The sequence below is a fragment of the Muntiacus reevesi genome, chromosome 18 (genome assembly GCF_963930625.1).
Source record: "Muntiacus reevesi chromosome 18, mMunRee1.1, whole genome shotgun sequence".
Taxonomy (NCBI): Eukaryota; Metazoa; Chordata; class Mammalia; order Artiodactyla; family Cervidae; genus Muntiacus; species Muntiacus reevesi.
Genome location: NC_089266.1, coordinates 20,956,862 through 20,970,900, shown reverse-complemented (window position 1 = coordinate 20,970,900; position 14,039 = coordinate 20,956,862). Strand labels below are relative to the sequence as shown.

The window sequence follows — 14,039 nt, the reverse complement described above, 5'->3', positions numbered from 1 at the left end:
TTTCATGCTATGCCATCAGTCACTTCTTTTGCCCTCCATCTCATTGATACTCATTTTAGCATCTTGCAGACTTCAGAGATCCCTGCCCTATGTTTTATTCCTGAAAGTCTACATCCCAAAACTCTCATCTGTCAAGGGGAAATACTTTTGGTCTTACCAAATAGGTCAATCAAAATGAGAACATGAACATATTTGAGAAAGCATGAAAATTTCAATCTGAAAAAGTGTAATACACGATATCCATATATATCACATTTACTTTTTCAAAGTAATCCATTTTTACATCAATTTTTCTCTGATTCTGCTCTTGCCTCCCTTCTTCTTAAAGAAACATCTCAATAGTTTCAAAAAAGGGCACAAACTTTCAGCTCTAAGATGAATAAGGTCTGAAGATCTAGTGGAAAGCATGGAGACTATAGTTGATAACTCTGCATCATATAATAGAAATTTGCCAAAAGAACTTAAGGGTTATCACCACAAAAAAGGTAAATATGTGAGGTGATGAATGTGTTAGCTAGATGGGAGGAATCCTTCCACAATATATATGTATATCAAATCATCACAGTGTACACTTTAAATTATCTCAAAATTTTGTCAGTTCTTTCTGCATAAACTGAAGGGGAAAAAAAGCTCTCAATAGAAACAACTTTGGTTTTGCTATGGTTCAAGGCACTAAAGACATCTATCACAAAGGACTGTTGTGGTCACATCAAGAAATATGCTGATGCATTAAAAACACACGCTTGGACAGAACTGAACTTCAATTGTTTTTGTTACTTACCAGCTGTGAATATCCTGAATTTTGTGTTTGTCATTTCCTTGTAAATAGATAGATTGAGATAAAATCATATATATAGATATGTAATATATTTTATAATGTATATATTTGTAAATATATGTATATACATATGTGTATACATATATGTATTTGTGGGTATATTGTTATTGAACTTTAAATAACATATACATATGGCCTCTGCAGGGGCTTCCCAGGTAGCTCAGGTGGTAAAGAATCCACCTGCAATGCAGGAGACCCTGATTTGATCCCTGAGTTGGGAAGATCCCCTGGAGGAGGGCATGGCAACACACTCCAGTATTCTTTCCTGGAGAATCCCCATGAACAGAGGAGCCTGGTAAGCTACAGTCTATGGGGTTGCAAAGAGTTGGACATGACTGAGTGACTAAGCATAGCATACAACGTGGCCTCAAGAGCTTTTTCTATCAATCAACATTACAGTGCTAAGGTTCACTCATTTTGTTGCATGTAGCCTTTGTCCAGCTGTTCTCACTATAGCATGATATTCTATTGTGTGAATGAATATGCCACAATTTTCTTATCTGTGTTAACAGGCATTTGGATTGCTTGTCTTTCATATTCTTCACCTATAAAATAGGGGGAAAGAAATCTTACCTCACAGAATTTCTATGATTTACATGAAACACTGGGTCTGTGTTAGGCACGGAGATTTAAAAATCTGGCCAACTCATCTCTTGACTCTGGAAGGAGATAAAGATAGATCCCAATGGTCGAATGAGACAGTAACTTGAATACCAAAGTGCAGGATAAGTTTCACTTTTGAGTTTCTCCCTCTGTCCTTGTATAACCCAGTGGCTCTCAAACAGGGGAGATTTTTGCCCCTCCGCTCTGAAGGTGGGCAGTTTTTGCCAATGTCTAGAGCCATTTTCGGTCATCACACTCAGGGGATGCCACTAGCATCTCCTTGGTGAAGTCAGGGATACTGCTTAATATCTTACAATACAAAGAACAGTCCCCACAACAAAGAATTATCCAGCCCAAAATATAAATGGCACCAAAGTTGAGAAGCACTGAGCTATCTCCTCTTGTGATTAGGATAGCCCAAGCTGCACCTTGAGGACAAGGGATAGACCTTTGACCCATGCACTAAGTACAAGGGGTTTAAAGAGACTACTTTAAAGAGACTCTGTCCTTGCAGATTGAAAGAGCATACATATGGAGTCTACATAAAAGGTGTGTCCTATAGAGACTGAGATAACATATCAAAGCTCTTGCACAAGATAGGTTACTTTCTTTATTGTAAGTATGACCTCCCCACTTGTTTTCATCCTATTGTGGACCCCAAAGCCCTTGGTTTCCCCCTCATTTTCCCTATAACCAAGTCCATGTTTCACCATTCAGGTCTCCACACCAAGGTCAGAGGGACATTCCAAAACCCAGTAGTCCTCATATCACTGCCCTGCCTATGATCCCTCAATACCTTCTCATCAGCCCTGCACCAAACTCAGATGGCTCTGTCTAGCACACAAGGCCTGATGAGAGCAGGTCAGTGCTTACTTATCTGACCTCAGAGTTCACTCCTCTTCTAAGCACACCTCTGCCCACACTTTGCTTAATGAGTAGTATGCTTACAAGCTCAATTCATTTGTATATATTTCCTCTGCCTAGGAAGCTCTTCCCTCCTAGTTAATTCTGGTTAATTCCTACTTGTGTTAAAAGATTCAGCTTCAGTATTATCTGTCCCAAGAGTAATTCCGTTTCTCCCCATGCCCTGCTGGGTTCACAGTACTGAATGCTTGCCTCTACACCAGGACTTAGCACAGTGGAATGAAGTAATTGCTTCTCTGCGTACCTCCCCATCAGAGAATAAGCTTCCTGAGAGTGGACTGAAGCTTCTATCTTTTCATTCCCAAAACTCATCTCAGTCCCTGGCATCTAACAGCTATCTAGCAAAGCTTCTTGGATGGAGGGATGGATGGATGGAGGGATGGATGGATGGATGGATGGATGGATGGACCGACAGACAGATGAATAGATGAATAAAGCTGCTCTCAAAGATGAAGCAAGTCAGCTGACTAGACTATGACATGAACAAGACATAAATGAGAAGAGTTTGTTACTTCAACTTTAACCATGTCTGTTGGATAGTTAAATATCTTTATGTCATGGAAAAGGTCTCCAAGGAAGAGGAGCCCACACAGCAAGGGAGCACATGCATGAGGTCAGAAAAATATTTATTCCAGGAAAGAGACTTGAGATGATACAGCAAAACAGATTTTCTCAGCTCAATGGCAGTAGCAGAAAGGAACCCAGAATAGCCCCAACTCATGCCCAAGAGATCGTCATTTGGGCCATTAAGAGACTGACATTTCTGATGAGTTCTTTGAAGCATGAGCAGATGGCAAGTGATGGTACAGAAAGAAAAAGATTTTAAGTCAGAATGAGCTTTGGGGAAAGCAGACAAATTTTTTATCTAGCCGGAGGCATGCGTTGCAAGAATTGATTGGTCAGGGCCGGTTCAGTAGTTGGTAGGCTTGGTGGCAGCAGGCTGGCTGACTGCAGCCTCGTGGGTGGTGGGACTGGTGGGCTTGGCCTCATTGGGCTGGCAGGGACTGGCCTCTGAGACCTCCGTCTTGCAGGGAGTTGAGTCAGCACAATCCGGTTGGCTGGAAGTGGACTTTTTGCAATCTCGTTTGCAGGAGTCAGCACAAGGCAAGCGGGAGCAGACCGGGCGGTAAGGGACAGAAGTGACACAGGCTGGACGGCGCAGGATGGAGTAATATGGGCGGTAGCAGGCCGGGCGGTAGGAGAGGGATGTCAAATATGGCTGCCTATAGGTGATGGCTCCAGAGCAGATTGGGCGGCAAATCGGGCGGTAGGAGGTTGAAGTAGTACAAGGTTGTTTGCAAGAGCTGGGTATGTAGAAAGTTCGCGAGCAAGTTGGCTGGCAGACGGCAGATGCAGAAGACCCTGGGCGGCAGGAGAGAGGTCGGCAGGATGGAGGCGGGCAGGAAACGGGCTCACAGGAGATGGACCGACTGCGCTTGACTACATAGCAGGTAGGTTGACATGGCCTGGACACACAGACACTTGGTAAGCAGGGGCTGGGCTCAGAGCAGGTGGGTTGGCAGATGCTGGAGACACAGCAAGAGGGCTCTTGGCAAGTGCTGGAGACACAAGGTGGCTCACAAGGGCTTGAAACACAGCAGACCGGACGGATGCAGATGGGCTCACAGACCAGAGAAACACATGTGGCTGGCTGGCAGATGCTGGACTCTGAGCAGGATGGCTCACAAGGACTGGAGTCACAGCAGGCAGACTGGCAGCTATTGGCCACAGAGCAGATAGATGGACAGCATCTGACACCGGAGGACACAGGCTGATAGCAACTGGGCTCACAGATCACTGGCTGGCAGAGGATGGGCTGGCAGGAAGTGGGTACGCAGAGGACTCGTTGGCAGGAAGGGACCTCACAGCACACAGGCTGAGCACAGCTGCTCACGGAGCAAGAGGGCTCACAGATGTTGGCCTCACAGCTCACAGGCTGGGCACAGCTGCTCACGGAGCAAGAGGGCTCACAGATGGTGGCCTCACAGTTCACAGGCTGGGCACAGCTGCTCACAGAGCAAGAGGGCTCACAGATGGTGGCCTCACAGCTCACAGGCTGGGCACAGCTGCTCACGGAGCAAGAGGGCTCACAGATGGTGGCCTCACAGCTCACAGGCTGGGCACAGCTGCTCACAGGACAGGCAGGCTCACAGATGGTGGCCTTGTAGCTCACAGGCTGGGCACAACTGCTCACAGAGCAAGAGGGCTCACAGATGGTGGCCTTGAAGTACACAGGCTGGGCACAGCTGCTCACAGGATAAGCAGACTCACAGATGGTGGCCTTGTAGCTCACAGGCTGAGCACAGCTGCTGACAGAGCAAGAGGGCTCACAGATGGTGGCCTCACAGCACACAGGCTGGGCACAGCTGCTTACAGGACAGGTAGGCTCACAGATGGTAGCCTTGTAGCACACAGGCTGGGCACAGCTGCTTACGGGACAGGCAGGCTCACAGATGGTAGCCTTGTAGCACAAAGGCTGGGCACAGCTGCTCACGGGACAGGCAGGTTCACAGATGGTGGCCTCACAGTATACAGGCTGGGCACAGTTGCTTACAGGACAGGCAGGCTCACAGATGGTGGTTTCATAGCACACAGGCTGGGCACAGCTGCTTACGGGACAGGAAGGCTCACAGATGGTGGCCTCACAGCTCACAGGCTGGGCACAGCTGCTTACAGGACAGGCAGGCTCACAGATGGTGGTCTCACAGCACACAGGCTGGGCACAGCTGCTCACAGAACAGGAGGGCTGACAGCATTGTGGGTCACAGCTGGATGATCCGCAGTCATCTTGACAAGTCACCAGTTGCCACGTCTGGCTCCGGCAGGAACTGGGCAAGCAAACAGGCCCTCTGCAGCTCACCTCAGTGGAGCAAAGGGAGATGGCTGGCACCGAGGGGCATTTCCTAGAACAGCAGTTTCCAGACATGGTGGAGGTGCCTCTGCTCCCTTGCCAGTGCTGAGAGGTTGCTGCCTGACTGGGTCAGCTCTCCAGAGCCATCACTTTTATACCCCCAACCCTGGCACGTGCTGTTTTGAGCCCCTGAATCTTTTCCTTATTGCTGTTTGGGCCAGTTTTCAGAGAAACATCTTATTATGCCAAGGTTTGTTGATCTGGAAGCTGTTTACCTACCCATAAAGAAGCTGTTTGTTTATTGACTTGTTAACTTTGGAATCCTTGGAGCTACAGGTCATCTTGGAATAAGCATCATCACCTCCAAGCTGAATGATCTGTATTTCTGAGCGTCATGAACAGAGGAAGAAGAAAGGAACTATAATTTAACCATCTTCTAGTCCTTTGCACCAGGCCCTGGGGAGAACACAGGGGGTATCCACATGAATAAGACCTACTCACCCACTCTCATGGATCTCACTGTCTGATGGGCAAGCATGCAAGTAAACTCACTACAATGCATTAATAAACTCAACAATAGACATAAAGGGATTAGCAGAGTGGAGCAGCGGTGAGCTCTGTGAGAGGGGGAATATCTGAGCTGCATTTTAAAGGCTACACTTCAAATATACCATGTTCATGGATTGGAAGAATCAATACAGTGAAAATGAATATACTACCCAAAGCAATCTATAGATTCAGTGCAATCCCTATCAAGCTACCAATGGTATTTTTCACAGAACTAGAACAAATAATTTCACAATTTGTATGGAAATACAAAAACCCTCAAATAGCCAAAGCAATCTTGAGAGAGAAGAATGGAACTGGAGGAATCAACCTGCCTGACTTCAGGCTATCTAACAAAGCTACAGTCATCAAGATAGTATGGTACTGGCACAAAGACAGAAATATAAATCAATGGAACAAAATAGAAAGCCCAGTGATAAATCCACACACCTATGGACACCTTATCTTTGACAAAGGAGGCAAAAATATACAATGGAGAAAAGACAATCTCTTTAACAAGTGGTGCTGGGAAAACTGGTCAAGCACTTGTAAAAGAATGAAACTAGAACACTTACTAACACCATAGACAAAAATAAATTCAAAATGGATTAAAGATCTAAATGTAAGACCAGAAACTATAAAACTCCTAGAGGAAAACATAGGAAAAACACTCTATGACATAAATCACAGCAGGATCCTCTATGACCCACTTCCCAGAGTAATGGAAATAAAAGCAAAAATAAACAAATGGAACCTAATTAAACTTAAAAGCTTTAGCACAACTAAGAAAACTATAAGCAAGGTAAAAAGACAGCCTTCAGAATGGGAGAAAATAATAGCAAATGAAGCAACTGACAAAGGGTTAACCTCAAAAATATACAAGCAACTCCTGCAGCTCAATTCCAGAAAAATAAATGAAAAAAAAAAAAAATCAAAAAGTGGGCCAAAGAACTAAACAGACATTTCTCCAAAGAAGACATACAGATGGCTAACAAACACATGAAAAGATGCTCAACATCACTCATTATCAGAGAAATGCAAATCAAAACCACAATGAGATACCATTTCACACCAGTCAGAATGGCTGCTATCCAAAAATCTACAAGCAATAAATGCTGGAGAGGGTGTGGAGAAAAGGGAACCCTCTTATACTGTTGGTAGGAATGCAAACTAGTACAGCCACTATGGATAACAGTGGAGATACCTTAAAAAACTAGAAATAGAAATGTCATACAACCTAGCAATACCACTGCTGGGCATACACACCAAGGAAACCAGAACTGAAAGAGACATGTGTACCCCAGTGTTCATTGCAGCACTGTTTACAATAGCCAGGACATGGAAGCAACTTAGATGTCCATCAGCAGTCAAATGGATAAGGGAGTTGTGGTACATACACACAATGGACTATTACTCAGCCATTAAAAAGAATACATTTGAATCAGTTTTAATGAGGTGGATGAAACTGGAGCCTATTATATAGAGTGAAGTAAGCCAGAAAGAAAAACATCAATACAGTATACTAGTGCATATATATGGAATTTAGAATGATAGTAATGATAACCCTATATGCAAGACAGCAAAAGAGACACAGATGTATAGAACAGTCTTTTGAACTCTGTGGGAGAGGGCAAGGGTGGGAATATTGGGGAGAATGGCATTGAAATACGTATATTATCATATGTGAAATTAATCGCCAGTCCAGGTTTGATGCATGGGACAGGGTGCTCGAGGCTGGTGCACTGGGATGACCCAGAGGGATAGGATGGGGAGGGCAGTGGGAGGGGCGTTCAAGATGGGGGGTTCAGGATGGGGAACACATGTACACCCATGGCTGATTCATGTCAGTGTATGGCAAAACCACTACAATATTGTAAAGTAATTAGCCTCCAATTAAAATGAATAAATTTATAAAAAAAATAAAATAAATGCTGCACTTCACAATGAAGATCTCATTTAAAACCATCAGAAATCCCATGAGGCAAGGATTCATCTCCATCCCCATCCCCCTGATTATAGGTGAAGGAAAACAAAGGGAGTTAGAAGGTTTCTCACTTGCTAAAGATCACTCAGCTTGCCCACTAATCTAGGGCTACTCTCTTCCTCTTCACCATCCTGTTGGACAGACCTTTCTCAGGAGCCACATGTCACAGGCTCAGCCCACAATGCTGTCCTCCATCCTGTTTTGTGAGCAGCTCTCCTCTAGAACAGTGGCTCTCCCTATCCCTGGAATTGACCTAGCCTCTCTGCTTCTCCTCCCTCCTTTCCTTCCACCTGCCCCCACCTCAAGCATTCAGTAGCCCTCCAGAATCCTTCTTGCCTTTGGTGATTTTAGCAACTACTAAAACAACTCCTCTGAGATGTAAAGAGGAAAGACAAGAGGTCTTTTAAGAAGACATAGTGAACAAAAACAAAGAACACAAATGCTTTCTCAAAGCATTTTGTCAGTGCAAGACACAAGGTAAAAAAATGAAGCCTAGGCTTCTAAACACCAAGGCCTGACACCCTTGCTAAATGAAGGACCTGCATTGTTTCCACCACATTCTTTCAATATCAATGCATAAGGCAGGCTCTCTTTTGGAAAAGTTGGACTATTATGGAAACCATTCATCATCCCTTCCTTCATTCATTAATTAATGTAGCCATTCAGACTACAAATTTCTCTTTTACTCATCCATTCAACTCAGTCATCGTTGGGTTCTGTATGAGGGATACAAAAAAAAAAAAATGACTTTCAATTCCTCCACAAGGAGTCCAAGTTTAGAAGAAAGACAGATATATACATAAGTAATTATGGGACAATATATGTATAAGTGCAATAGTACATGGATACACAAAGAGTTACAGGGGACACCCAGGAGAAATACAAACATGCTTTTGGGAGAGGTTAGGAAAGATTTCTCAAGTAATAGGATGACCAAATTGAATCCTCAAGGAATAAGGCTGAAAATGGGATGGTAAAGGTAGGAAAAGAATCTGCTATGGAAAACAAAGGCAAGAGCATGATACATTTGGGGAGCAACAAATGGTTCAATAGCCAGGATGAAAATTCAACGGGACAGACTAGGACAGTGACCAGACTAGAGTGGTTACTGGGCACTCATGAAAGACCTTGTGAACCATAATCAGGACTTGGGTTTTATACTGACACCTGGGAATTTTAAGCAATGGAGTAACTTGACCAGGTTTGACCTTCAGAAGGTCTCTCTGCCCCTGGAGAAAGGATTGGTAAAGGAAGGCAAGCCTGAAGGTAAGGAGATCATTATGGATGGATCCGGAGTGTTTTAGTCGCTAAGTTGTGTCCAACTCTTGTGACCCCGTGGACTGTAGCCCACCAGGCTCCTCTGTCCATGGGATTTTCCAGGCAAGAATACTGAAGTGGGTTTCCATTTCCTTCTCCAGGGGATCTTCCCAACCCAGGGATTGAATCCAGGTCTCCTGCATTGCAGACAGATTCTTTACCAACTGAGCTACTAGGGAATTCCATGAATCTGGGGCAATTACCCAAAAGTTTCATGCTATCAACCTAAACTGAGCAGTACCTTGGGACTACAGCAATAAGAGGAAGAATCTACAGAACTTAGTGGTTGAAAATGGAAGATTAGAAATAGGAAGTGCCATTGTTTGAGATGTGGCTCTCAGGCAGTAAGGAAAGAAGACTTTTGGACAGCTTTGCAGAAGGTAAGGCAGAAGACGCATTCCCAAGATCCTGGTCCCCACCTTTCCAATTCTCTCCATTCACCTTCTCCTCAGCTAAGTCAGCAATGAAATTCCAAATGGAGACAGCTCTGCTCCCAACAAATCCTTTATAGACTCTCTTAGCAGAGAAACATATAGCATCATCTGTTTGGCTGGAATATCATATCTCTAAGGAATTTTTCCCTGCTAACTGATTTAAACCACTCTTTTAACTATCTAGTACATTTCTACCTTGTCCTTTTTAATAGCTCTTTTCCTCTTTGATGTTATCCAAGCATGAGAATGTCAAGGATTTTGTTTATTTGCTAATGTATATCCAGCACCTGGGCTTCCCAGGTGGCTCAGTGGGTAAAGAACTCACTTGCAATGAAAGAGATGCAGGCAGACACAGGTTCAGTCCCTGGGTCGGGAAGATCCCCTGAAGGAGGTCATGGAAACCCACTCCAGTATTCTTGCCTCGATAATCCCATAGACAGAGGAGGCTGGTGGGCTACAGTCATAGTGTTGCAAAGAGTCAGACATGACTGAAGCAACTGAGCACACACGCATGCACACATCCAGCACCCAGAGCTGTGTTTGATACATAGGCAGGTCACAATTAATATTTATTGAATGAATGAATGAAGACCTCTGTGAACAACTATAAAGGGCAATTATCAGTAAATCAATTACTGATAATTACTGATAATAGAAATTACTACCCTCTACTCACCCATCTGGGAGACCATGGCCACAAACAAGGGAACAATCAGCCACTCAACACTCAATGAACTCTAGGCAATTGGTTCCATTGACACACTGCTGCTCTGGCTGTGACTCTGTCTTGGAGGTTAAAGAGCCAGTTTTCAGGATGCTGATTCCAGTCAGATCCAAAATGACCTAAATAATAAAATCTGAAACTCAACTAGAGAAGAGCCAAATCTTGAATTCTTTCCAAATGCAAGATGCTACTAATCCAGCTAGGTTTTTGAATGAAACTTTAAAGGAAAGAAACATAACCCTATATGCAAAACAGAAAAAGAGACACAGAAGTACAGAACAGACTTTTGAACTCTGTGGGAGAAAGTGAGGGTGGGATGTTTCGAAGGAACAGCATGTATATTATCTATGGTGAAACAGATCACCAGCCCAGGTGGGATGCATGAGTCAAGTGCTCGGGCCTGGTGCACTGGGAAGACCCAGAGGAACTGGGTGAAGAGGGAGGTGGGAGGGGGGTTCGGGATGGGGAATATGTGTAACTCTATGGCTGATTCATATCAATGTATGACAAAACCCACTGGAAAAAAATAAATAATAAATAAATTAATTAAAAAAAAAAAGAAACACAATGAGCTTCCACCATACACTTGCTAGAATGGCTAAAAAGAAAATTTTAACGACAATATCAAATTTTAGCAAAGACATGAAGCAACTGAATGCAACTGAAGCAACATGAATCTTCTAGACATTGTTGGTGGGAATACAAAATGGTATAGCCACTTTGCAAAAACAGTTTGGTAGTTTCTTATAGTTAAACATTCACTTAGTATTTATTCAGCAGTCCAACTCCTTGGTATTTATGCAAAATAAATGAAAACGAATGTTCACATCAAAATGTGTACATGAATGTTCCCTGCAGTTTTATTCATAGTAGCCAAAAAAAAAAACAAAAAAACAGGTAGCAACTCAAATGCCCATCAGTAGATGAGTATTTTTAATTTAGTCTGGGCTTCCCTGGTGGCTCAGTGGTAAAAAAAAAAAAAAAAAAAAAAAAAATCCACCTGCAATGCAGGAGCCATGGGTTCAATCCCTGGGTCAGGAAGATCTCCTGGAAAAGGAAATGACAACCCACTCCAATATTCTTTCCTGGGAAATCCAATGGACAGAGGAGCCTGGTGGGCTACAGTCCATTAGGTCACAAAGATTTGGATAACTGAGCAACAAGCAGACACACATAGAAATACGAAGTTTATAGTGCTATAAAGCAGACTGATGGTTGCCTAAGGCTGGGGTGGGTAGTGAGGAGTATTCCCTGCAAAGGCACACTATGAAATTTGAGGGTTGATGGAAAGTTCTGTATCTTGAATCCTATGGTGGTTATTTAAGTATATATAATTGTCAAATCTCACTGAACAGTACATTCAAAAAGGGAGTCCTTTATTATATTATATCTTAATAAATTTGGCTTATAAATATGAAAGAAAAAAATTTAAGTAAAAACAACATAATCCCAGCTTTATTTTTAAACATGTTTAGGAGGAGTCTGGAAAGATACATATCAGTAATAAACTCTAAATGGTGATAATTCAGGTAGCTATTATCCTTTCTTTATATTTTTCTGCATGTTTTCATATTTTTAGGGATCATCACTTTGCTTATATTCAGAAAACTTGTTTGTTGAATGAAACTGCTTTGTGGGAATGAAAATAAATGTTCTCCCAGGGAAAGAGCTGAATTTTTTTTATTCCATGTGTAGTTTAAAATCATGTTCAGCAAAAAACGAGTTGAATTAACTATCCTCTGAATTTTAATATTCCAACTGGACTCTCACACACCTGAGCCTGGTTCTACCTAGCAGATGTATGCTCATCCTTCTCATCCCTGGGGCTGGAGCAGAAGAATTACAGCACTATCCTGGGCATGAAAAACTAACCCAGAAAAGGGAGACTTTGCCAAATCATGAGGCTGGAGGAAGAAACTGGACTTCCCAGAACATCTTTAGAAACTGTGCTCATAAGGTTTTGCCACAGGAATCCCTTCCACTCAGAACCAAGCTTGTTTTACCAAAGCCTCCTCTCCCGACTTTGCGAGAAAGCTCTAACCAATCCAGAAGCCTACATGCAGAACTATATTGCAGGAGGCAGACGTGCCCTCCCTCAAGGTTAAACTTGACCAGTATCAGCAGTTACCTGCAAGCTTTTAAAATGCAGGTCCCAGGGCCCCCACTCTACAGCTAAAGGATCAAACGTCTGGCCCAAATTTTTAAATCCTTCCCAGGTGAATCTCACGCAGTACCTAGAAGCTTTAATATATATCTGGGGTTTTGTTAAAAACAGATTGCCAGACCACACCCCTGTGGATTCTGATCCTGCTTGTCTCAAAGAGCTCCAGAATCTCCATGTTTAACTAGCCCCCAGGTGATTCTGATGCAGGTGGTCTAAGAAGCCACATTTCAAAACCCTGATTGTGAATGCCAGAGTAAATTTTCCTGGCCCAGTGCCCAAGAGGGAGCCAAGGAAGAGGCGGGAGAACTACTTTGGTTATGCCAGCACTCTTGAATTTATTAAGTTAACTGAAGAGAAATTTTCGCATCTCAAAGCAGCAGAAAAGCCAGCCGAGGAGGAGGGGTCAGTCCCATAGCCACCTTGAATAAGATGCTCTTTCAACTTCATGAAAAAAAATAAAAGTCACAGGGGTTCACCCTTTGAGCTTCGGGTGCCACTGTGGGTGGGACCCAGGTTTCACTTCTCATCAGCATGTGGCTCTTGTTCTCAGCGCCTTGAAAAGCCAGGGCAGGCTTTGGAGAACAAACCTTCAGCTACAGGTTAACACGAGAGGCAGGACACCGTCTCGGGGGGTGCAGGGAAGGTCCTGGACACAAGGGGGTCTCCACCTGGAGCAGGTGGAGATTCTCCATTGGGCTGCCTCAGTGGCGGGAGGAAAGGTCTTCATTTGGTCTCGCAGACAGGCGTGGGCTGGCAGCACACGGGGCCGCAGCACCCAGAGGGGCCGCAGCAACTGGATCCACAGCAGCCCCCGCAGCAGCTCCCGCAGCCTCCGCAGCCTCCGCAGCCCCCGCCGCCCCCGCAGCCAGATCCGCAGCAGGAGGACCCGCAGCAGCTGCCCCCGCAGCCTCCGCAACCCGAGCCACAGCCACAGCAGGAACCGCAGCAGGAACCGCAGCAGCCGCAGCAGGACGGCTGGCAGCAGCACACTTCACAGCAGTCTTGCTCTTCAGCACAGCAGGCGAAGCAGTCCCCTGGGCAGCACCCCATGGTCCCCGCCGGTCAGGTCGCAGGTCAGGACCGCGACCAGAGTTCCCCAAGTCTGATGGTCGCCAACCAGACAGCAGCTTTTATATCCCCTCCTGGAGGGTGTTGGCACGAGGGACAGGATGTTGTCTTTGTTATTATTTATGCCAGTTCTCATAAGAACGTCTCATTAGCTGCCTGTTTATTTTCCAGCCCCGAGTGCCTCAACTCATAAAATAGCCCCACTCGTCCCAACTGCTGTTTGTCCAAAGGGTAAAAATACATCTTGGAAAAGACCTGTGATCATGCCAAGCAGGGGCCAGCTGTCATTAGCCCAGGTTGGAGAGAGGAGGGGAAGCCGGCTCCAGACTCTGGTTCTGGAACGGGTGCTACCCTTCCACATCAGCTCTAGAGGCAAGTTGGCAATGAACCTTCTTGTCATGGATGCTGGTCCTGGAAAACCAGAACTGAAAGTTGGATGTCCTCTGCTTTTCTGCCCTAGGCAGAGGCTGGTAGGGTGGTCTGTCATGTGGCTCCTCCCAGGTACAAAGGGCACCCTCATCCTGGTCCATGTGACCAAGGCAAATATTTGTGTCTGTGTGTGGTATGTGGCGTGTGCCACAGGTTT

General features: G+C 44.6%; 2 protein-coding genes across 2 annotated transcripts; both read right to left on the bottom strand.

The window, feature by feature from the left end:
- Positions 1-3,275: 3,275 nt before the first annotated feature.
- Positions 3,276-5,291, bottom strand: KRTAP16-1 (keratin associated protein 16-1). Its single transcript, XM_065910894.1, has 2 exons — positions 4,957-5,291; positions 3,276-4,491 (listed from the first exon to the last, which is right to left on the bottom strand). The coding sequence occupies exons 1-2, from the start codon at positions 5,289-5,291 to the stop codon at positions 3,276-3,278; spliced, it is 1,551 nt and encodes a 516-aa protein (XP_065766966.1).
- A 7,817-nt stretch (positions 5,292-13,108) lies between these two features.
- Positions 13,109-13,435, bottom strand: KRTAP17-1 (keratin associated protein 17-1). Its single transcript, XM_065909847.1, has one exon. It carries the CDS (start codon positions 13,433-13,435, stop codon positions 13,109-13,111), a length of 327 nt encoding a protein of 108 aa, XP_065765919.1.
- Positions 13,436-14,039: the final 604 nt, after the last annotated feature.

Excerpts from the sequence above, each read along its gene's own strand:
- KRTAP16-1 (XM_065910894.1), bottom strand. The coding sequence starts at position 5,291 with ATGTCTGGAAACTGCTGTTCTAGGAAATGCCCCTCGGTGCCAGCCATC. Across the intron at positions 4,492-4,956 it reads AGCAGCTGTGCCCAGCCTGT|CTGTGCCCAGCCTGTGAGCT; the intron begins GTGCTATGAAAC and ends TCCTGTGAGCAG.
- KRTAP17-1 (XM_065909847.1), bottom strand. The coding sequence starts at position 13,435 with ATGGGGTGCTGCCCAGGGGACTGCTTCGCCTGCTGTGCTGAAGAGCAA.